Genomic DNA, 24174 nt, shown 5'->3' with positions numbered 1-24174 from the left:
AAGTTTTTGAATGAGCTGTGGTGTAAAGTCACGCCGGGCTAAACGACCATATAAATTCATCTAACATCGTATTAAGTGAACATATCTGATCGTTTCGAACGTCGCCCTTTTTTCAACGTTTTCCTGAAGAACAATGTCGGATAGTTTAGCCGCCCATCCAACATGATGTTAGACAAAAGTGTTTGATCATTAAGCCTGGCTAAACAGTTAGATCGTCCTACTTCTCGGAAAAGGACGATAACCCGTTGATCCCGTCTCCTGTAGCTATAACAGGGGACATTAAAGAACCCACACACTATTCGCAAAAAGTAGGGTACGAAGTTCCCGGTGTTGTGGTCTGGCCTTTGCAATTGTCTAGTAAATTACATTATGTGTACAGCGCATTTGAACATACGCATATGAAAAATGCGCTATATATATAAATGCCTTATCATTATCATTACTTTAGTTCCGGAGGCTGGTTTAAACTTTGCCAATGTTCTTGTGTAATGTTGCTGGGCAAGGCTCTCACGTGTTGCTGCTTTCTCTACTCGTGTTCACCTTTGTGTACCGGTGTTTCTTCGAGGATAACTGAAAAAGGTGCGAGTGGTAACCTGTCTTGGACAAGCAGAATGAAGCGCCGACCAGTAAAGTCTCTGATCTGGAATCTTGCTTTACTCCAGCAAAGGCAGGCAGATGTTTTGGTGCACATCTGATAAAGTGCAGCGAAAATGGAGCTTATTGTTATCATTAAACTGCCCTAATCTCCCCATTGTTTAACCATTGTTACATGTAATATTTGTTATCTTATTTGCGTGGAGCTGTTTGTCAATAGGATTTGAAAATACATCTGCGTTTTAGTTAATACCTCAGATCGATGTTTTAGTTTTGATATTTGCCTGTTATAAAACAAATATTGCAAATGATAAAAATAAACAATACTTAAAATAAAACTGCTAAGTGGCTTGTTTACCTAACAAATCTGAGTGAAAAATAAAAAACGTTTTCGCACGAATCTTTGCAAACCAGTGTGCTTTAATTTCATACGAAGAGAGTCAAGTCTTTCTTTATTTATTTCTTTCGAAATTGCTCACGCGCATTTTTTCAAATTAACAGCAAGGGGTTTTAAAATATATATTTATAGCTAGTTAGCTTAAGAGTAGATGATAGATTACTGTCTGGAAAACAACCAATAACTCTCTCAACAACATTAAATATTTACCATATCTTGTAGAGGTGCCCTTGGCGAGCACTATTTCGTACCTTAATTAACTAATGAAAGAAGAGGGGCTGATTTTTTCTAGCTTAACGATGCGCTTGCTCGCAGTTTCGACTTCAAAACTAACTTTCACGAAATTTTTAACTCTTGCTTGCGTTTTTGTGCTTAAAAATTTCGTGAAAGTTAGTTTTGAAGTCGAAATTGCGAGCAAGCACGTGCATGGTAGAACTACGAGTGTTATGTTTATTGTTTAAGGATTCTTCATTTTAGAACAATAAAAAAACCTGGTGGTGAATACACTTGTGAAAATATCTTGTATGGTAAAAAGATTTAAAGACCGTCACCAGTCACTAAGTGTTAAGCAGGCTTTTATCTTCCACACGGCCGTTTAACAACCTTTTATGTTAAAGAAACGAAGTTAATGCTAATAGCAGCTATCATTACCCAGGCACGTGGCTTGGGCGACAATGAAAAGCTGCTTCAAAATGAGAAATACGTGCCTTTGTCGAAAACCAAGAGATTACTTCTTTAAAGTCTTAGAACTACAAACTCTGCAATTGAAAGTTATGTCGCTTTGTATGTTAGCAAAACTCAGTATAAACCGCCAGGGCGATATTTATTCAAGACATATTTTACCTCTATGTTAATATACTTAATATAAATGTCCAGGGCAGTATTTACTTATATTTAAGCTACGTGTTTAGTAAACTTCAATAAAAACCGGCCACCAGGGTGATATTTATTCATATTTTACCTCTTTCTTTTCTAACCAAGAGGAGCCCCGACATAAAGTTGTTTTGAAAAGGTTGCCGACCTTATGAATGTCTGACAGGTGACTAAAATTACCGTGTATTAAACGATTGGGAAATAAGCAACTTGAATGCGCGAAGGGTAAACAAGTGGCACGAGTAACTAATCTTTATTCAGCCAGGGTGGCCCATTCAGCTGCATACCAAAGTACCAAACACAAGTCTTAAAAAAATGTTTAACGGAATGCAAAGAACAATCGAGATTTTGTTAGAACAATGCTCTATTTCACATTTGACAAGTTGGCAACCTTTGTCCTATACCGGTTAATTCCACACTCAAGCATCCAATAAAAAGCTCTAGAGCAACGCATTAAAAATTTATTAAGGTTTATGTCACACATAACTGGGCTCCAAAATCAGGGTGTGTTATTCTAAGCGGTCGTGCACTGAGAGAAATAGTTCTCAAACCTAGAAAAAAAAAAACATGTCTTGGTCGCAACTTCACGAGGTTTATTGGTACGATAACCCAGAAAAGACGATTGATTGTGCTGTGTGTAACGCGCCTTCCTCTGGCCGACACTATGGTGTGTTCACTTGCGAGGGGTGCAAATGCTTCTTTAACCGAACGGTTCGTTACAAGTTGTCTTACACTTGTGAGTCCTCTGGGAAGCTGCCGCATCGATCGTCAGAACCGAACACAATGCCAACACTGCAGATTCGAGAAATGCGTCAAAGTTGGCATGCGAAGAGACGGTAAGGCTTGCAGTGTATGAATTTGCTTTGAGTCCTCTTTCGAAAACGACCCTTGAATTTCCTCTAATTTCTTGTCGGCATGACGTAAGTGTGACCGTTAGATATCAGTGTGATATTTCCCTCTAGATAACCTGACATCCTATAACCCAGTTATAAAGACTAAGACGTTTATGTTGTTTATGAAAAAAGTAAATGGATTTGGAATGTTTTCGTGCAGTATAGGAATTTATATCCTCTTTTCAAAACGATTGTGCATTCATCTTTTACTTGTGCGACATACGCGCAACCATTTAGATATTAAGATCAATGCGGTATTTTTCTCGAAAAAGTCCTATGTTTCACCACAGTTGTAAAAGCCACCTAAGTTAAAGACTATTTTTACCAGTTGACAAAAGTTAAATTGAATTGGACATTTTTTCTGCTGTATAGAAAATTATGTCCTCTTTGGAAATTGTCAATGGACTTATCTATCACGCTGATATCATCATGACATATTAGTATAATAAGCACGACCGTTTGATATCATTAAGGTATCTTTCTCTCTTCAACCAGTTAAACCTAGATACAAAGCGACCTAACTTTTAAGCGAGGTTCTTAACAAGAGTTTAATTGAATTGTGAAGCTCACTTTCGAGTTGGCTTTTTCTCAGTCTATTTTAATGAAAAAATAAATGATGACTTTTTATCCACATATTTACTCAGTTTGCTTCAGAAGACGTTTTCATATGAAGTTGATGTTGCTCGTTTTCCAAGTAATATCTTCTTTGTAAGTTTTAAGTGGGAATTTTTTTTCTTTCCAAATAGTTTGCGTTTGGGTATTCTCGAGAATAAAGTTATGCATTCATCACACGATTTTCCTTCAGCAGAAATTCATTTTTCCTCTTTAGTCTGTGTCACTGGAAGTATTTACTAAGTTTAATGACTTCTTAAAATTTAAGTTTTCTAAGCGGGCTTGAACTGACCATTTCTGCCAGCAGATATATACCTCGACATACAATTTAGAACATTGACGAAAAACGTTCAGAATACGTTATACAACAGCTGAAGTCGATATAACCAAAAAAATTTGATCATTTTTGTTGGTCTTGATAAGTACAATACAAAGCTTTGAAGAGAAAGTAGCAGTTTTAACAATAAAAGCTCTAAAGAAATTGAGTTGCTGTCAATGGCAATTCGTCCATTAAAGCTGAAAAATTTAATTACCAAACCTTGGCGCGAACCGCACTTGTAAATTTTTAATGCAATTAAGAGTCGGGCTCAAAATTAGTTTTTGAAAAGGCTTTTCACGAATATTTATTTATCCTTGGCAACAGAATGTTGATGTGTTGGACTGTTTTCAAGATATATTTTGTGAAAGTTCCTAATTAAATTACCTTAAGATTCACATAAAATTAACGACTTTTCTACGACATCCTGTCAAGTAAAATTATCATGACAACAAATAAAGAGTTTACTTAATTTATACCATAAAAAGATTGAATTGTTGCGCGCAAGTATGTTTAGAAACAATATTATAACAAAGTTGTTACCAAGTTAAAATATAACGACAAGCAAAGAGTTACGTTTATCTAAAAAAGAGTGAATTTTTGCGCACAAATGTGTTTAGAAGTTATATTATAACAAAGTTGTGTGATTTCGTTTAGCATGCATCTCATGAATATTCGAATTTATTTCAGCCATCAGAAGAGGACGGCCCACAAAGTACTCATACCTATCAAGGTCTTCGAAGTCGTTCACTTCTCAGTACGACCTCATAACACTTCTGACCCAGTTGGAAAGAAGTGCCAGAGCGTCCATAACTGCTGCTCCAAGCTCCCCGACCATGGAGTCCAGTCCATGCCATAAGGTCTGGACCTTATTTTCTGCAGCCTTGAAATGGGCAAAACACGTGCCTATGTTTTCCAACCTTGATATCTGTGAACAGTACGCCATGTTGCGATGTTGCTGGAGTGATTTGTTCATTCTTTTCGCTGCCCAGTATGATCTACAAATCGATTCCGTTGCCCTGGCGTACGAGATTGAGACATGTGTAGGAATGTGTAATGAGCGAAAACTTCGATTGAAACAGACACTGGCCAATTTTCACGAGTGTTTGCTGCGCCTGCGTGGTTTGGAGGAGGCTGAATACGCATGTCTGAAAGTGATGGTGTTATTTTCTTCAGGTGAGAAAAAATATATTAATTGCTATCAAGTTCCTAAAGTAAACTTAATTTTAAAAACAGACGGTAAAGACTCTCAAATCAAATTTGTTTTGCCCATTGGTTATGGGAAGCGCGATGGCCTATAGCAAATGCATGTGTTGGTCCCCAGATCCGAATATCATTATAAGGTTAAGGCCCTGCCAGGGGCTTTTGACTATTTTTCTTTTTTGTTTTTGGGTAAGACTCTAAACACTCGCAGCGTCTCTTTACCCCCAATGACGTGAACCCCTCCCAGGGATTTCAGGGAACGTAGCCATAAAGTATTGGGAACAAGGGAACAAAATAAATAAAGCTGGGAACATGGGAACAAAAGCTGTGTTTCTGATATATTAGGGAACACGGATCACAAAAAACGACAAAATACTTTTAGGGAAAAAGAAAACACAAGGGAAAGTTTTTGGGGAATAAGAGAAGGCGAGGGGGGCTCTAATGTTAATGGATATCGGCAAGATGTTTGAAAAACCTAACAAAAATTCTAAAGCTGGTATTTTAAGAGACTACCTGGGAGAATTTGATAATTTGTTATTCAACGCAACCTAGTATACATAATAAAATTTACGCCCAGAATGAGTACAAATGGCTAACTGTAGTTGGGAGTTTGCTCACTTCTTCTACCCTAGTCTTGAAAGTGAGCTGATTTAAGTTTTCTTCGATAAAACTGACCACTTAAAATTCAACTTGCAAGGTCATCAAAGTAACCTCACACTGTTTTTCCTTCATTCTAGACAGCGCCGAAGCTCGTTGTCTGCCAGACGCAGAAACAAGCCAAGAGGTTGTGTTATCTGCCATGGAACGCTACTGTAAGAACCGTTTTCCCGACGAAACGTTTCGATTTGGCAAAATACTCCTCAAATTGATGGGACTTCGAGCAGTGAACGCAAACGATCTAGAGTTTTTGTTCTTTTCCAAGATTCTGCATCACTCGTCTATTGCTGGTGTGATTAGAAACCAACTTGTGAGCGATATGCCCTCACCCGTGACATCTTATAAGGAGGCGCGCTTTAAAAGCCACCAGTAGGCAAACAAAACGCTGAGCAAATAGACTAGACAGGAAAACGACAAATTTCAATAAGGTGTTATTTATACGTGGCATTTAAGTCATGTTGAATGTAATTACAATCGTACTAAAATGGAAACAACTTTGTTGTAGAAATTTTAAGTAGCGGACGGCGAATCTTAAAAACGTTGGCCAATTTTTTCAAGTTTGTCCGTTTGTAATTGCTATCAATCTTTCTCAGTAGTTACCGTCTTTATTAACTTTTCTTTCGTGTTTTTTTATCTAAGAAAACTCTTTGTTTTTTTCAAGATAGCATGCAGTTTGAAAGTAATTTAACTAAGTTTCGCCAGCACTTTAGAAAAGAAGTAACTTCAAATGCGACGTATAAATTAAGCCTAGTAAAATAACATACAAATTTCATTGCGGGCTATCAAAAGACTTGAATTAAACATAAAATATTGAACATTAAGCACCCTTATAGGGTCGTGAACTTTTAAAATATTGCGGTATAGTATGGAGAATAGTAGAGAAAAAAACTGAAAAGAAACTTACAGAAATCTTGTGTCCTTTGTTACAAACACAATGGAAAAACAATAATATATTGTAAATAGCTAAGTAATGATAACATCCCTTCAATATTTCACAAAGATCTCCATATATTGTATAAAGCATTTTGTAAATTAATATTATAAACACATTTCCTCTCTTTATAGCATTCGAGAAAAAAATGATTTTTAGAGGTAGATCTTTGATGTAAAATGTATAATCGATAATAAAAAGAACTGACTAAAAAAACCTGATTTAATCTCTTCTGGCCCAGTGACTTTATAAATGATCTGTAGCCAATATATCGATGCAAAGTAACTCCCGTAAATAATGAGAAAAAAATCCGATTCATTTTCTCCCGACTATTGTTATAAGAAATGTATGGAGAACAATGGGGAGAATTTATTTGTTGAAATCAATCATGTTCTTGAGTATACCTCAGTAAAACCTAAAATATGCGTCACATTCATGTCGGTCAATTAGAACTGGGCTGTTTCTTCAAAAAGCAATTTTTTTAAAAAAAAAATATCAAATAAAAAAGATGATCTTTAGCGAAGATCTTGCGTGTAACCAATATTTAACACTTTCTTTCAGTCAATTGAAGAAGGCAACGCCACAAAAATGGTAGCCTGCGAATACAGCCGCCTCTCATTCGCTCCCGCGACAACTAAACGTGCGAACGGGAGCGAATGAGAGGCGGCTGGTATTACACAAATGATGTCACTTTAAATATAAGTTCGGGTTTTTTTTTTCAATCACTTTAAGACTCTGATAACTCGTGTCTTGCTTTACCGGAATCAGTTTGTCTTCACGCCAGGAAAACGTGCAGTAAAAACACACACTCAGATTATAAAACACGGCTATAAGCTAGTTAGTGGGGGAGGGGAGGCAGGTGGTCTGATCTTCCCGCCTCTGTACCATTGTCTCTTGGATTCCCTCCTATCCCACCCCTCCTAGTTATTATAGCTTTAACTCCATACAAGCTATCAAAACACACAGAAAGACAACATGAAGAGTAAAATATTAAGCAGTTCAAGCCTTATAACTAATTCAAAAAGTAAGAAGACGGCAAATGTCATATTTTAGAATCGTAAAATCTCAAAAGTCGCACTTATTAAATGTATCATTTTCTTAGACAAGAAACACTCCCATTTTTTAATGAACGCTGTTCTAAATTGTCGGATACGCCGGATAAATGATCAAAATAATTCACTGCTAATTTAGAAGGACTAATTTTCTCTCTGGATAGCCAGCAATGGTGAGTTTCCCTTCAATTTTTTGTCAGCTGTCACCGTGTATTAATAAACCTCGACAGACCGCGGCAGATGGTACAAACTGACTCCGGATCATTTATTGTCCGTGAAAACAATTTCCTCGCACAGGCGAAAAATTAATTATTGTTCTGTAGCAATTTTCTCGACTGAGCATATCGTTTAGTTTCAAACACATGCTGGGAACTATTGTTTGCCTTTGTTTTTACAGATTTTCAATCGATTTTCAATCTTCAACTTCGAAAAAGAAAATTCTCATTTTGCACTATTTGACGTACTTACCCCGCAGTATTTGCATAAAGCTGACAGCGATAGAATAGTCTGTAGTCTTTGTAACAGGCAAAGAAAAGTAAGCTGTTAAAACAGCACTGAGTATCGTATTGACTTGCCATATCTTTTTCATCTATTTCTTAGTCAACCGTCAGTTGAAACCAAGAAAATTTATCTACGAATGAAATGGCTGATGACACTACTGTTTTGGAGAATTCCACTCCAAACGCTGAAAACACTAACGGAGATATTCGCACCGCTTTTGGAGTTATTTTTCTTGTGATTGGTCTCGTCGCCTCGGCAGGAAATACTTTTATCCTTTACGTTGTCAAGAGAGACCCTTTAAAATGCTTCAACAGACCGACAAACGTTTTCAACATCGCGTTAACAGCAGCGCACCTCTTCGCGGGAATAATCGTACTGCCCTTTAATGGCGTTTTGAATGTGCTACGGGGACAACGGCCCGATAAGTCGCTTCCAACGGTAGTGCTTGACCTGGAAGCTTTCTTGCTCAATTTCGTTATTGGAACTGCGACGCTTTTCTTGTTTACCATTTCAACTGAGCGATCTACCGCCGTTCTCTGTCCGCATTTTAACACAAAATGGTTGACGCTTAAGCGTGCGAAAGTCGTGAGCGTTACAGCAGCCGTTACGTGCTTCGTGTTTTGCGCTCTTCTTTTTCTCCCCGTCTCAAAGACTTTCTTTTACATGGTTTATCTTCACGTATTTATTTTGCTTCCAGCTTGTGGTATACTCGCGTCTTGCGCGGCAAGATTACGAAATTTTAAGAAGCAAGCCCGTGTGTCTGCCATAAACAGTGGCCTCCCACTCGCCCAAATGTTTGCCCGCGAAACCAAGAAGAGAAATTCCCAATTGGTTTACAAACTATTGGTCACTTTATTCAGCATTTTGCTACCGGTGCTGTTCTCTTTAATTTTGTTCTACGCTGTAAAAATCATCGAAATAACGTGTGACGACGACTGCTATGAAGGAAAGAGGGTTCGTAGTTCTTAGTAATGTAGCTTTAATGTTGCTGTTTCTGAGCTCCGCTTTGAACCCTCTAGTACTTATTTCACGAATTCCTGAGTATTCGCGATCGATAAAGCACATTCTAAAGACCAGGTAATTAGTTAACGGGGGACATATCTCTAGTTATATCTGTAGTACAGCTGGTTCTAGCCAAACGACGGAAATTTGTTGTGTGGCCATTAATTTCTTTCAATGGTTTATATATTTTGTCAGTTTAGTGTTTTATATTTTTAAAGTAAACTGTCGTGTAGGACTTTCATCATCGCACGAAAGAACATTTAATAACGAGAGTCAGAATACCCGACAGAGACAGAAAATTAAAAGCGCGAATTCATTTTTTTGTTGCACAGGGTCTAGCCGTGACTAGTTAGCTACTCATGATCAGGATTGAGCAGTTTTTGTTTATGTTTTCTTTTTTCAGTTGCTTTAAAGACGAATAATCTCAATCTCCACAAAACATAAGACACATCGCGCTAATTAAAGGAGCTGCGTCATGGACAACGCATCATGAAAAAATTGGCAAAATGTTTTTATGTTTGTCGATCAAAACCATCCTTGTTTATTTTTGCGTTTTTTTTATTCCTCCTTTGTTGTTTTCCTATGTTAGAAAACTGTTATTTTGAGGTTTCATTCAATTTGAAACTAATCAGAAAAATGACCTTAAGTATTGTGACATTGCTCCTCATTTCAAAACAATTTAATAATGATTTATAAGTTTGCTGTGGTGAAATCGGTGATTGGCTATCGGCTCATCCGTTGATAGTTTTTCAACGCTCAAGCGTTCACGTGCACGTTTTTCCTTGAGAAGTAAAATTTATTCTGTTTTCCGTTGTTAATAATGCCTGAGACAGTTGGTGACATCATTTTTTTCGCTATCTAAACAAACCTGCTCTGAATGTATTCACAGTGAAGTGTTCTGATCGTGGGCGCCTAAAAGCAGTGGGTGTGTTACTGAGCCGTTTCAGTTGGTACAGATCTTCAAAAGATTTAACTCGATTCAATACTACCCCATACGATACTCTATAAATGGAATAAAATATTATAAAAAAGCTAGTTTGTTATGTTCTGCCGAAAAATCGGTAAGCCACTTCCGATTTATCTTTTTTTCCCTGTTTTGAAACAATATTAAAAACTCTACCAGGGTGGCTCTTTGCCTACAGCCTGTTCCAGGCTCTCGGTAGCTGGGGGGAGAGCGAAAAATGCGGGCGAGTGAGAAAAAAAAAGAGGGGGACGAATTTTCCTCGCTCGCCCGTGTTTTTCGCTCTACCCCAACTACCGAGAGCCTGGAACAGGCTACTTTGCCTATAAAACAACAGGCAGACCACCCTAAAGAAATTTAAATAGAAGAGAAATCTGCAATATCACAGCGACAAACCAATGGTGCCGGATCTCTTGAAGACCTGAATTAGTAAATTAGTTAAACCGGAAAATATAGACGGCACTACGCCGTCAGTATCAGTTTGCTGTCTATATTTTCTGTGGTAAAACAATCTATAACACGATAAAGAGTATAAATAAAAGCTATAGTAGGTCATAGTACGACTAATATTACTAAGGGAAAACTTCGTATAAAACTGAACAGAAAACAGTCGTTGTTATTACTTACGAAAAAAGTGAAAATGATAATAAAATGAAATTTTAAACTTTTATCAATCGATATAAGACTTATTAAAAGTAGAACTGACTTTAAAGCAGAGGAATAAAGTAACTGATGCTGTGTTCACAGTTGGTGCCTGGGCGCGGTGCCCGAGTGCAATTCATGCAGGCTGGGCACATATGACATGCTATTCTCATTCATAATTATGACGCGGAATTCACAAGTGCGTGGATTACATAACCCTGTTTGTTTATAGATAGTTGTATTATGTAATGCCTAATCAGCATGTGCACAATCGCGGTATTTAAAGATCTCTTTGCTTAGTTTCGGGACATTTCGAAAGAGATACGCAAGCCGGGAAGTCCGGACGAATTTTCTTATACTCTCGCCGTACGTCGCCGAAGCCCAAGCAAGTTAATGGCTGTACCTACCCTGCCGCTGCTGTTAAACTACAGGACCTACACTGTATTTCAGCTTATATCCAGTCTCTGCCGCTTTTCCAGTTCCACAGCTTTCCGGAGAAGCGGGACAACGTATACAACAATTACTCGGTATTTTAAAACATTTATGTGCTTTCTTTTTCGTTTGCTATCTCGTTTGTTTATCGCGTAGAGTGCTTTATATCTAGTTCTGTTTATGGCAATTTATTAGCAGACGCCGTTTATTATGGCTGTAGTAGCTTAACTACGTTCGCTCGTGTGTCGAGCAGAGATTGGCAGACGCCGAGTGTTGGCTGTAGTAGCTTACGTTCGCTCGTGTGTCGAGCAGAAATTGGCAGATGCCGTGTGTCGGCTGTAATAGCTAAAACGTTCCGTCGCTCGTGTGTCGAGCAGAGATTGGCAGACGCCGTGTGTCGGCTGTAATAGCTAAAACGTTCCGTCGCTCGTGTGTCGAGCAGAGATTGGCAGACGCCGTGTGTCGGCTGTTATAGCTAAAACGTTCGCTCCTATGTCGAGCAGAAATTGGCAGATGCCGTGTGTCGGTTGTAGCTAAAACGTTCGCTCGTGTGTCGAGTAGAAATTGGAACATGCCGTGTGTCGGCTATAGCTATGTTCGCTCCTTTGTTGAGCACAATTTGTTTCACGACGTGCTACGGTTTTGGTCTCAAGCGTGCTCATGTGTCGAGCTAAGTTGGCAAGAGCCATGCGTCGTCTTTGTTTAAAGTTTGAATTGGGTATCGAGGGTATTTGGCAACAGTCATGTGTCGGCCCTTTTAAGTGTTGGTGTGTTAGGTGCTTAGTTATGGTTTATCGGTCTGGAATTTATAAGCTTTCATGTCAAGAAAAATACAGAAGTTGCCATGTGTGGACTTTTGTTTAAGAGCTTACTACTGTTTGATTGTTAATGAGCTTAGGTTAAAGTGTTAACAAGTTGGGTTAACGTAAGGTTTGTTACCTAACACATCCCAGTGCGGAACTTTAAATAGACAATTGTATATCTCTGTAGGTTTAGTTTGTAATTATTAAAAGCTCGCCGGTCGGCCGTTTTTATCCATGGAGTTTAGCATTTTATCCACGTTTAGACGCTACAACCTGGGTTATACGGGAATTATGTTTATCCTTAACTTCTCCCCTAGCTAGAATTTTAACAATTTTAAATATTATGTCATTTTAAAAATAATAAAAAATAGTCAGTCCACCCCCTCCACTGGCCTTGTCGCGATCAGAAGGGTATTCTAATTTACACCCTATAATCCGTTTACGACGGATTCCTGGTCCGGCTTGGCTAGTGGGGTTTTTTCCCTTTTGTTCTTTTTTCGTTTTTGTCTTACGTTTTCCTTTCTCCGCAGACATCACTGGTGTTATTCTGCCCGCCCTAGGTCTTGGCGTTTTCTTTACTCTTTTCTTCACTCTCATTATAAGCCACGATCTAAATACATGCTATTATATGGTGTAGGGAAGTAACCCCACTAGCTGCGTTGGGCCTCTCTCGTGGTTGGATATACCGGTTGGGGTTTGAGGGGTTTTCTGAGTTTTGGGGAGAAGGTGTATTTTGTGGATTATTTCCTGTAAATGTGGAGATCTTTTGGCGTTTATACTGAAGCAGCAAGGTGCGTGAGCAGCCGTAGGCCACAATCTTTTCCCATATCTTATCCACGCCGGACAATGAGCGGCATAATTAATGAGTGAGAATGGTAAACTATTCTCATTCATAATTATGACGCGGAATTCACAAGTGCGTGGATTACATAACCCTGTTTGTTTATAGATAGTTGTATTATGTAATGCCTAATCAGCATGTGCACAATCGCGGTATTTAAAGATCTCTTTGCTTAGTTTCGGGACATTTCGAAAGAGATAAGCAAGCCGGGAAGTCCGGACAAATTTTCGACCCTCCCACCTCCCCTTCGGCGACGTAATACACAGCTAGAGTGCTTTCTCACCCAGTCGCTCATTGCCTCGGCCACAATCTTTTCCCATATCTTTTCCACGCCGGACAATGGAGCAGGGTTTGGAACGTTACCCACCAGAGCGTAACCACCACACAGTGCACCCACCACTGGTGAACCACAACACAGTGCACCTACCATACAGTGCACCCACCACACAATGAACCACCACACAGTGCACCAATGACACATGGCATCCACCACACAGTGTACCCATCACGCGGCTGAACCACCACACAGTGAACCTCCTGACAACCCGGCCTTACCAATCGATGATAAGCGATATTAATCGATGTCAATTAATCGATTGATATTGGAAATCGATGACCAATCGATGATGTGACTTTTAACATGAACGATTTTCATTGAAGACTATAGCTTTATCCCGGGCGCTTTATGCCACCGCACGATCGGCAGGATATTTTATTCTGTTTAGCGCAAACTAACAGAATTCAAGTTAAACTTTACAAGAAATCGCTGCGTAGAACACAAGAGCAAAATACTTCTGTGCAGTTAGAATGGAAGACTTCAGTGTATAAACGAAACAGACTAACTTTATATGATGGGATCTATAAGATTTAGTAGACAGAAATTTCTAATTCTTATAATATACAGGGCCGCTGTGAACAAGACACCGTTTGACCTTTCTCGCTGCTTTTAATAACTCCCGCGTATCGTATGTCGTTTATCGAAAGTCACGCTACTATTTAACGCAATCTTTGTTGAGAAAATGATGGGAAATCTAACCAAAAAAATTAAAATATATTTGCAAGATAGTTTGCATGATTAAGTGAACTCTTGCGCGTTGACCTTATGTTAGGTTTTTGAAAAAAAGAGATTGCGTACGTCTTGCGTAGCTTTATTTCGAGAAAGCTATGACCTTGTTTTAGAGAGACGTTAGGCGTCGTTAAGTTTATGTTGATTGCTTCAGTTTGATTGAGCGTTTCGTTATATAGACTTTTCAGGGCAATGTTTAAGTTTTTACTCCGGCTTGTTCGTTGTGACATTCTTGCACCATTGTCTACCATACGCAAAGCGCAAGTCTGTGGGCTTTTTTACGTGTTCACTGTTGTATATGCCACTATAGTTCAGGCAAGACCATGGTTCGATCCTACCGCCATCTCAGAACATTATTTCACGTTTTATATAAGTCCGTTGACTGAAGCGGATGGATGATAAAAGAATCAAACAGACCCGGACGACTCCCGGACGCGCACAGACGAAAAATCTCTCGGCAGACAACAACGTGAACAAACTAACGCTGATTTTCAGCTATATTTATAATGGGAAACATTACGATACCAGAACATAACAAATGCTAATTACGAAGTACTAGACAAGAAACAACGTACAAGAAACAACACAACTACTATGGTAGAACGATCTTCATGTCTATGTCTCTCATGTCATGTTTTTCCTCATTGTCACGCGAACTGTATCCTTTGTAGTGCCCAGTCCTTTTGGTGCACTGTGTGGTGGTTCCGGTGCATTGTGTGGTGGTTACGTTCATCCCATGGTGGGTACACTGCGTGGTGGTTCACCCATGGTGGATGAACGTTCCAAATCTATTTGGGACAATGAGCGGCATAATTAATGAGTGAGAATGGTAAACTATTTTTTCAAGTACCCACGCCATAATTCGGGCACGTTGCCCTAGTACAATGTACTTTAGTTTTCTGTGTCTGAACACGACGCTTTTTTCGCCCTTGCCCAGGAACCAACCTCGTCCCCAGGGTCAAACGGAGAAGACCCTGGGAACGAGATTGCCCAGGCACTAAATGTGAACACGGCCTTGAATTCTCGCGGACCCCGGGGGAAGTATTTCAAACTCATTTCTCAAGAATCTAACGCCTGCGGCCAGGCGGCTGGAAGCCCCTCTTACTCCGATCCCATGTAGGAGGGCTAGAACAAGTGATGACTGCCAGGCTTATTTGAAAATGGAAGAATTCTTTCCGGTAGAAGGAAAGAAGATAGTAATGAAAGAAAAATGTAAATAAAAGGGAAAGTAGCGGAAAATGAAAAATGTTAGGCCAGTGAAACCGATAAGCCTCTTGTTAGAAATTAATAGAAAATAGAATGCAAATCTCGCAAGTGGCCGAAAAATAAGAAAACTAACAAGTTCAATAGCCACAAAAGTGAATGAATGTGGTTAGAGAGCGAGGAAGAAGCTTCTCAAAGTCTTTCACGAAACTGCCCAAATTACTCGTTAATTTGGGAACGATGAAAAACTCGAAATCAGCGAATGCGTGACCAGGTGTGTGCGTGTTGACCGCTATTGTTTAAATAAATAAATTTAACCTTCCTTGTTCATCCGGCCTCGTTAGCGCAGTAGGCAGCGCGTCAGTCTCATAATCAATGTAAGAAATCTGAAGGTCGTGAGTTCGATCCTCACACGGGGCACGGAATTTTTTCCTTTTTTTTTTTTCTCTAAAATACGTTTTTTTTTTCTTAGTCCTTTTTTTTTTCTCTTCCGTTTTTACACAAAATAAATGATGTTTTTTAGGTTAAGTGTTGTGCTGGGTAATTAAGGTTTCCCTGGCTTATAAATTATAATGTTGACCTGATTGCAATAATTTATGCAAAATGTCTCTCAGCTTATTTCAAGGGCAATATTTCCCTTGAGTTCAACACAGGTGACCGGCGAAGTCAAGAACAAATAAAGTGTAGAATTTTAATTAAAACCGCAAAACAACTTAGATATTGGTTGAAAATTTTCAATTCAGCTGGCGAGTTTTGGCATTTGATTAGTATTTTGTGTTCGAGTCGATGTTTTTAATTTATAGTATCTTTTTAATAATATAGCTTTTATTTGTATTGATACTTCTTTGAAATCTTACTTGAACGCGTTACTATATTAAATTGTGAAGTATCCTTTCTGACAGTGAAGAAGTAATATTCAAATTTACTGCTAGAATTAATTACATGTCAATCCAATTCACGTATTAGCAAAAAAGAAAACTCTTTATGAGAAAAAGAAAACTTTTTAATCCGGTACAAGAACTTTGTACATTCTATTTGTTTAAAAAGATTATCTCTTGCAATCTGGCGTAGCATTTGTCGAGTGAAAAACCATTCAATAAGCAAACAAAGCCTTCTTATTTTAAACTAGTTCGTTCCCTTAGTGACATACGAAACTTCGTATCCAACGCTTCAAAACTACGGTAGGTTCCACGCTGTTTTTTGGTACAGTTTTGTGGTAGGGGTTTCATGTCAAAATAATTTTCTCAGTTGGTTAATAACAGCCAGAATGTGATAACCAATTTATTACCCGATTGTCGTAAGCCAAACACTGATGTCCCGGAGATAACCAGTTTTGTATTTTAATGCAAAACAGTGTGTCAATATTAAAATGAAATGTTTAACCAGGAGAAGAAATTTTTCATTTATCCCTTCAGCACTTATAAAAGGAAGCCGATTAAAAAATGAATTAAAAATCAACACAATTATCAAGGTAAAATGCGAAAGTAATATACGTGTTTTATTAGACCGCGCAATCGGGTTTATAACTCTTGCGGGGCGCTTCTGTTTAACTTGCAAATACCGGTCGGCGACCTTAACATATTTGGCACAATTCCTGAGTTGATTACTTCATTTGTATACATATATAAGAACTAAAGCTTCCTGTAGCGACAGTTTTTGTTCACCTCCGAAAAATTACACGAACAGCGCGCGCCAATCCTCATGGAAGACGAAAGTGACATCCCGGAAAAATTGCGAATTGGCGTTTGTTCTACAGTGGGAGCTCTGTATCTACTCGCGTCGATTTTCACGCTCGTAATTAACGGCCTTCTACTTTTCGTGATATTTAAGGATCCGCTGAAGTGCTTTAGGCGTCCATTCGCGGTTTTAATCACTGGATTAGCTACAACCGATTTTCTCGTTGGAGCAATTGGCGACACAACATCTGCCAAGAATGAGTTTTACTGCATCAGAAATGAAGACGGGCAGACATATTTTGACTACATTATGGATTATTTCATCGATAACTCAGCTACAGTGTTGGTTGTTGCTTTGTCAGTTGACCGGCTCATCGCAGTAGCGTTTCCCATCTACTATCGCATCTCTATCAAAATCACCCATTCCGCCATAGCGGTTATCGCCATTTGGGCCTACTGTTTGGTGTTCAGCCTACTCCAGCTCGCTAATATTCCCGAGGAAATTTACGACACTATTGATGTTCATTTACACATAACGTTTGCGCTGTCAGCAACCGGACTTATGTACTTTATGATTTACTGGATTATTCGACGGAGAAGAAAGTTTTTTCCAGGCGAAGAACTTTCTGGCAAGAAAGCCGAACAGCACCTACGAAATCTGAAGCGCGAAAAAGAATTCGCTTTCACTGCGTTTTTGATTCTCCTAGCGTTAATTTTAACGCAGATACCTTATTTTGTTGTGACAATAATTGAGTCAAACTGTGAAAGCTGTCTTGTAACTTCGTGGTTTTTCGTAAGCAAGAAGTTTGCCGATTTCCTTCTGTGCGTTAGCTCAATTGCTAACCCGTTTTTGTATGGATGGCGCGTGAAGCAATTTCGGAATTCGTTTATGGCAATTTTCTGTAGGTCGCGCCTTGATCAAATAGACATTGAAATGTCGCAAACTACTCAACAGGCAAACGAAACGAGGCCTCAAGCTCAACAACTGTAAAAAAAAAGAACAAGGTTTATTTATTATATTCACAGGTCGTCATGAATGGCTCATCTTAAATTTGCCGTTTATAAAAATTCACCCCAATCATTTAGCCATTCTAGTCCCTCTTTGCATGTTTTAAATTATCACATACTTAATACCTTAACTAAATATTATTCAGTTGAGGGTTTTTTATTTATTTGAACGTAGCACATCGCTAACAAATACGCCTTAAATAAATGGTAACCTAATTCCCTCGGAAAAATGTAATTTTGTCGTGATTTGTGTTTACAGTTGATATTATTGTATTAGCCTACCGCAGGAGCCATGGGCTCCTGCCTACCGCTGTGAAATGTTAAATTGTTTACAACTTTATTTAGTGATTTTGATTAATTTTTTTAAAATCTATCGGTTTTATTACTTTTTTTGTAAGTCACGAGTACAGTCATAAGTACTTGAACTATCAAGATTTCACGACTTCTGCGCATGCTGTGACTGTCTTATATCATTAAATGCTGGAAAGTTCATATACAGCTTCATATATACTTTATAGCACAAAAAAGGGTTTTTTGAAAACAGTGAATAATTACGGTATGTTCTTTGTAGCAACAGTATGTCACTAAATCAATTATGTATGAAAATGTGAATATGTTAATAAAATTGTATCGAGCACAAGTAAATTATTTACTAGTAGTAATCAGAGATTAGGGGAGTGCGTTCGACCTATAGGTAAAATAGACCCAAGGTAAGCAGGCAGTGGCAAACAACCGACATGGTCCGCCAACTAGTAGTATACCTTATGTCAAAGTTTGACTATGCTTATACCTCACTAAACGCGAGGAGGATAAGTGTGAGAAAGATTGTGTGACGAGCCAAAAGAACATAGAATGAATGAAATATTATGTACACAAAATAATTATTTATTTCACTTGACTTGTTATCGTTTGGCAGTAAACGAGATTTAAACTTCCACAATCTTCTGGAAATAGTTTCACTTCGATTTAAAATTCCACAGACACTGGAAAGTTCTTACAGCTTTATATATACTATAAAGCACAAAAAAGGGTTTTTTGAAAACAGTGAATAATTAACATATGTTCTTTGTAGCAACAGTATGTCACTAAACTAAATCAATTATGTATGAAAATATAAATACAGTCGAAGCTCTCGTAAGCGGACACCCTCGGGACGCGAAAAAAGTGTCCGTAACTGGAGCTGGCCGCTTACGAGAATGGTTCTCGTTGCGGCCACTGGAGGTGTAGGGGAAAGATGGCCGCTTACGGGGGCTTGCTCAGCTAACAATAACTGGACGGACGTGGATGACGACAAAACAAGCACTAAAATGTGGTCCTGTAATTACTGTAAAATCATTATCACGAACGGCGATGTGAAGTTGATTGATGAAAACAAGATACAGAGGTTATTAGTAGGATTTTCTTTGGGGTGTCCGCCTACTGGAGCTTAAAAACAAAGAAAAAGTCTAAGTCGTAATCTCTGCAAGTGTCCGCGGCCGCTTACGGGAATGTCCGCTTACGAGAATGTAAAAATACAGAGTTTGTATGGGAGTTAAAACGGGGTTTCAAACAAGGTGGCCGTAAATAGAGCTGTCCGCTTACGAGAGTGTCCGTTAAGAGAGCTTCGACTGTATGTTAATAAAATTGTATCGAGCACAAGTAAATTATTTATTAGATGCATGTTGTTCCACCTATATGCCTTTGTACTCAATCTCAGAAGCCTCGCAGTTTTAATTCATTTCTTTACGAGTGTATACAGACACGAGCGTTTTTGAGGTTAAGGTATTGCTATGACCTGTTGTCTATTGTTTTTGCAACCAATGGTGTCCTTGTTCCGAGACTTTCGAAGTTAGGCCCGGTTCAGACGCCGTAATTTTCATGAGCCGAACTCAATTCGAATTTGGACCGACCCAAATTGACAAAAGTACGCCACTTGATTCAGACGCCGTACTTTTTGGCCGTTCCGAGGCCGTTCCTAATACAGTTCCAATAAAACCAGTCAAAACACAATATAATAATTTATGACTGAATTAGGATTGGCACATGAAAAGTACGGCGTCTGAATCAAAGTCGATCCAAAGGCGTTCCACAGACGAAATTCTCGGCCAAGCCAGGCGGGAAGAACGGGTGAGCCGTTCCAAATTGAAATGGCCGTTCTAATTTGATTCATACGCCGATTTTTTCATGTACTTAATTCAAGGAATTCACTCTTCGGCTCATGAAAAGATCGGCGTCTGAACCGGGCCTTAGAGTAAATTTCATTCCTGTTTTATTAGTTAGTCTTATAAATGTTTAAGCCTTTGTAAAATTACGTGAAAAAACCGTCACTCATCAGTATTTTAAAAGTTCACAGCTACGTAGTAGCTAGATCCTATTTATTGTTCAATATAAAGCATCACTTATGTAAAGTTCAAAGCCACTACCTTTCCTATTTGTTGTTTCTGTTGTCACTGTCCCTCTAGCCTGTTCCAGGCTCTCGGTTTGTGGGGAAAGAGCGAAAAAGCGGGCGAGCGCGGAAAAGACGAGCGGAGACGTTCTTTCCTCGCTCGCTCGCCCCGCGTTTTCGCTCTTCCCCCACAAACCGAGAGCCTGGAACAGGCTACTGTCCCTCAGGTTAATGAACTTTGCCAGTAATTTTTTCAAGTTCCCTCTTTTTTTCAAGTTTGTTGTTCGTGATCCCACTTAATCTTCCCAAATTTAAATTATTTTAATTCCTTGTTAGTTAGCAAAGTGTTATTTTGAGGTTTCATTTGTTTTTAAAGTGAGAAATCAGTATTTTGTCATATTTTCATCATGATTTTTGTTCCTCTTTTCTTCATCATTTTTGGGGTGTTTTTCAGTGAATCATTAATTCCAGTTTTCCTACCAGCAATTTGAACAGTAATTTTGCACATTGCAGAAAAGACACACTTGTCGTGACATTAGTTGAGGGTGTTAATCACGCGAAACCACACCCTGAAATGCGCAGCAGTGGATTCTTATACAGTCAACTCGGACGCCTGGTGTTGGTCCCGTCCTTACCGTTTTTCAGTCATTTCACTATAACTTACTCTCAAGACGGACAACTCTCTAAAACGGATAGTTGGAGCCGGTCCTGACGGTGTCCATTTTAGAGTAGCCTGTGAACAGGCTCTCCGGTCGAGGATTGGGCGAAAAGAAAACGGGAAGAGAAAGTGGCCCTCACGCTCGGCTCGCTTCGCTCACCGATCGGGAGCATGCTAGCAGGCTAGTTTTAGAGAGAGTTGACTGTACTAGTCAACGTACTAGACTGTACTAGTCAGCATGCAGTCAGTACCATTATCAGGTGGTTTGTGTGTATCTCGCGTCGGAACATCCGATATCGTGCCAGCCGAAATTTTTGTTATTTTTCTGTTGTAGGACAGGAAACGTAAGGTACACTTAATCTTTTTTCAATAATTCCGCGTCTTTTGATTTCGGCGCAGTTGTTGATACATCAGGGTCCTAAAGGGGTGTAGGAGCCACGTACACAGCCACAAAAAGGAGAAAACAGTACTCTAGAGTTTGGTTAAAAAATGCTTTCTTTGTCAGTTTGTATGGCTATTTTTGTTTGTTAACGCGGCAGTGCAAAGAAAAAGCCGACACAATAGCATGCTTATGCGCTTCAGCTGAACACGAACCAGTCCTTTGTAACTGAAAATGGCGCCAACTGCTGTTTGCCGGTATCGGCGGAACGCGAATGCTGTCCTGCTGAAGGAACATAAACACACTTTTAGCTCGCGGCTTTTTTGCCTACTCTTGTTTCTTTATATCTCATGCTTTTGCTCCATTTGGAAGTTTATCTGCGTTTCTGCGGCTGAGAGTCTTATGGGTGAAAAAATATTAAAACCTTTGGTCATTGCTTTTATTAATGTGTTGGCTCCTAAAGGAGCCGTTTGTTTTATGAGGGATGTAATCCACTTATGCTCGCTCTCCGCGAATTCGGCGGGCCAACTGAATGTCCTTGGGCATGATGGTGACGCGCTTGGCGTGGATGGCGCACAAGTTGGTGTCTTCAAACAGACCAACGAGGTAAGCCTCGCTAGCTTCTTGAAGAGCCATCACAGCGGAGCTCTGGAAACGCAGATCGGTCTTGAAATCTTGAGCGATTTCTCGCACAAGACGCTGGAAGGGCAGCTTGCGGATCAGCAGCTCGGTGGATTTCTGGTAACGACGGATCTCACGAAGAGCGACTGTACCAGGCCTGTAACGATGAGGTTTCTTGACTCCACCGGTGGCAGGAGCGCTCTTACGAGCTGCCTTTGTGGCGAGCTGTTTGCGTGGAGCTTTTCCACCAGTTGATTTACGTGCAGTTTGCTTTGTACGAGCCATGTTCAACAAATCGATAAGACTTTAAAGATGTCGGATCGAGAATTGGCTTGTGTTGTCCTTCTAAACATTTATACCCGGCGGGCTTTTTTGTGATTGGTCGAAACATATCAATTTTGATTGGTTAACTACGTGCATAATAATATTATTGCACAAGTTTCGATCCTAAAGAGTTCTGTCTTATTTTCAACTGTTTATAAGAGTGTTCTGCCGAAAGAAAAGTGCAAATAAAGCTATGAAATAAGTTAGCATTCACTGAATATGTTGAACATGACATCTGACCAGTTTTCTTTTTTTGTATAAAAGAAAATAAATAAAGTTGATAAAGTTCGTACAGCGTCTACAGCGCGCAGTCTTTACAAGCTGCGGCATGGTAATATAATATGCGCATATAATACAATTATCATTTTTCTGCTTTGTTTTACATTTGTCATCGCTTAGCCAATAGAAAATTTTCAAAGGTTTCCTGAGAGGTCAAGCTTGTTGGTATATAAAGCAGAAACTGCACAAATTTGAGCATAATCTCAGTTAGAGAACTTTCAATCAACATGTCTGGTCGCGGTAAAGGAGGCAAAGGTCTAGGAAAAGGAGGCGCCAAGCGTCACCGAAAGATTCTTCGTGATAACATCCAAGGCATCACCAAGCCAGCCATCCGTCGTCTTGCTCGCCGTGGCGGTGTCAAGCGAATCTCTGGCCTGATCTACGAGGAGACTCGTGGTGTTCTTAAAGTCTTCCTTGAGAACGTGATCCGTGATGCTGTGACATACACTGAGCACGCCAAGAGAAAGACTGTGACAGCCATGGATGTGGTGTACGCTCTGAAACGACAAGGCCGTACTCTGTACGGATTTGGCGGTTAGACTGCACTGCCAACACAAACAAACGGCTCTTTTAGGAGCCACCAAATCTCTCAAAAGTCATGATCAATAAATGTGTATCAAAATGATGAAATTTGTAGTGTCGTAATACGTAAAGTGAAGTGAATTTAAACGGATATTCAGATGACTCTGCTCAGCATATCAGAGCGAGCAAATTTAATTTGCGTTACTTTATCGTTGGCTATGGAGACTAGGAAACGGAAAGTGCTTTGTGCAAGACACTGAGAACCTTGAAAATTGGAATTTCTTCGCTCCCTGCAAAACGGACGCATTCCCGTTTACTAAGTTTTGGCGCGCAAAATTGAACTGTACGCATGGCCGCGCTTGCCGCTCGTTTGAGGCTCCGCCGCGCGCGGAAACAAAGCACTCGTGCGAAATCTCGACGCCGTTTACACCAAAATTTTAGATACGCATTTGGGAGACACATCTTAAAACTTGGCGAGCTTTTTGCTCACATGAACTGAGGCAGTATTGCTGAAACGTCGGTATACCTCCGAATTGTCTTGCATCTTAAACAATTTCAATTATGTTACGCATCTTACAACCACAGACCGTTATATATGACTCAAAAGATAATTAGGGGCGCAATTTTTAAAACGAGCAAACCTTAGGAACCGGTGCTTTTATTTTGAGAAAACGCTCAATTTTGCATGAGTGTAGAAGTAATCAGAAAGAAAATTTCAGACATAAAAATGTAAAGGGCAGTCAGCTAAAACCGACCAATACCGCGCGTGATAAAAAGTCAGATTTTCGAAACCTACGGTGTAGTTGATATTATTGCGTGTAAAGGGTGAATGTTGGTTATGACTTTTTTAACATTTGGTGGCTCCTAAAGGAGCCGTTTTTTGTGAATGAAAGCTTATTTAAGCTTTAGCTTTCTTCTCGGTCTTCTTGGGTAGAAGTACAGCCTGGATGTTGGGAAGAACACCTCCCTGTGCGATGGTGACACCGGCGAGCAGTTTGTTCAACTCCTCGTCATTGCGCACAGCCAGCTGAAGGTGACGGGGGATGATTCTTGTCTTCTTGTTGTCACGAGCAGCGTTGCCCGCCAACTCGAGGATTTCAGCGCTCAAATACTCGAGCACAGCAGCCAAGTACACTGGAGCACCGGCGCCAACACGCTCTCCGTAGTTGCCTTTGCGGAGAAGACGATGGATACGACCAACTGGGAACTGAAGCCCTGCTCGGGATGAGCGGGTCTTGGACTTGGTGCCCTTTGCTTTCCCTTTGCCGCGACCAGACATGTTTGAGTGTATAACTCACGAAAAGTTTCTGAGAGTATGTACCTCAGTTAAAAGGCGCGCCGAATTTTATGTGCCGTTATTCAA

The 24174-nt window shown here is 39.6% G+C and overlaps 4 protein-coding genes, 1 non-coding gene and 2 pseudogenes across 5 annotated transcripts; 5 read left to right on the top strand and 2 right to left on the bottom strand.

Annotated features, from left to right (window-relative positions):
• Positions 1-2334: 2334 nt before the first annotated feature.
• On the top strand, positions 2335-5918 carry LOC144638927 (nuclear receptor subfamily 2 group F member 5-like; annotated as a pseudogene).
• Positions 5919-7822: 1904 nt separating this feature from the next.
• On the top strand, positions 7823-10133 carry LOC144638499 (uncharacterized; annotated as a pseudogene).
• A 5180-nt stretch (positions 10134-15313) lies between these two features.
• Trnam-cau (transfer RNA methionine (anticodon CAU)) lies at positions 15314-15399 on the top strand. The gene is given in 2 exon segments: positions 15314-15350; positions 15364-15399. It is a non-coding gene; the product is annotated as a tRNA-Met (tRNA).
• A 1212-nt stretch (positions 15400-16611) lies between these two features.
• Positions 16612-18531, top strand: LOC144638418 (adenosine receptor A1-like). Its single transcript, XM_078497616.1, has one exon. The coding sequence runs from the start codon at positions 16681-16683 to the stop codon at positions 17644-17646; it is 966 nt and encodes a 321-aa protein (XP_078353742.1). The 5' UTR covers positions 16612-16680; the 3' UTR covers positions 17647-18531.
• Positions 18532-21503: 2972 nt separating this feature from the next.
• On the bottom strand, positions 21504-21971 carry LOC144638452 (histone H3). The gene has a single exon (XM_078497650.1). It carries the CDS (start codon positions 21969-21971, stop codon positions 21561-21563), a length of 411 nt encoding a protein of 136 aa, XP_078353776.1. The 3' UTR covers positions 21504-21560.
• A 539-nt stretch (positions 21972-22510) lies between these two features.
• On the top strand, positions 22511-22919 carry LOC144638364 (histone H4). The gene has a single exon (XM_078497587.1). It carries the CDS (start codon positions 22517-22519, stop codon positions 22826-22828), a length of 312 nt encoding a protein of 103 aa, XP_078353713.1. The 5' UTR covers positions 22511-22516; the 3' UTR covers positions 22829-22919.
• A 739-nt stretch (positions 22920-23658) lies between these two features.
• LOC144638339 (histone H2A-like) lies at positions 23659-24090 on the bottom strand. Its single transcript, XM_078497569.1, has one exon. It carries the CDS (start codon positions 24088-24090, stop codon positions 23710-23712), a length of 381 nt encoding a protein of 126 aa, XP_078353695.1. The 3' UTR covers positions 23659-23709.
• Positions 24091-24174: the final 84 nt, after the last annotated feature.

This window comes from Oculina patagonica, chromosome 14 (genome assembly GCF_052425735.1).
Source record: "Oculina patagonica isolate OP01 chromosome 14, crgOcupat, whole genome shotgun sequence".
NCBI classification, from domain to species: Eukaryota; Metazoa; Cnidaria; class Anthozoa; order Scleractinia; family Oculinidae; genus Oculina; species Oculina patagonica.
This window is presented reverse-complemented; position numbering and strand designations above follow the sequence as displayed.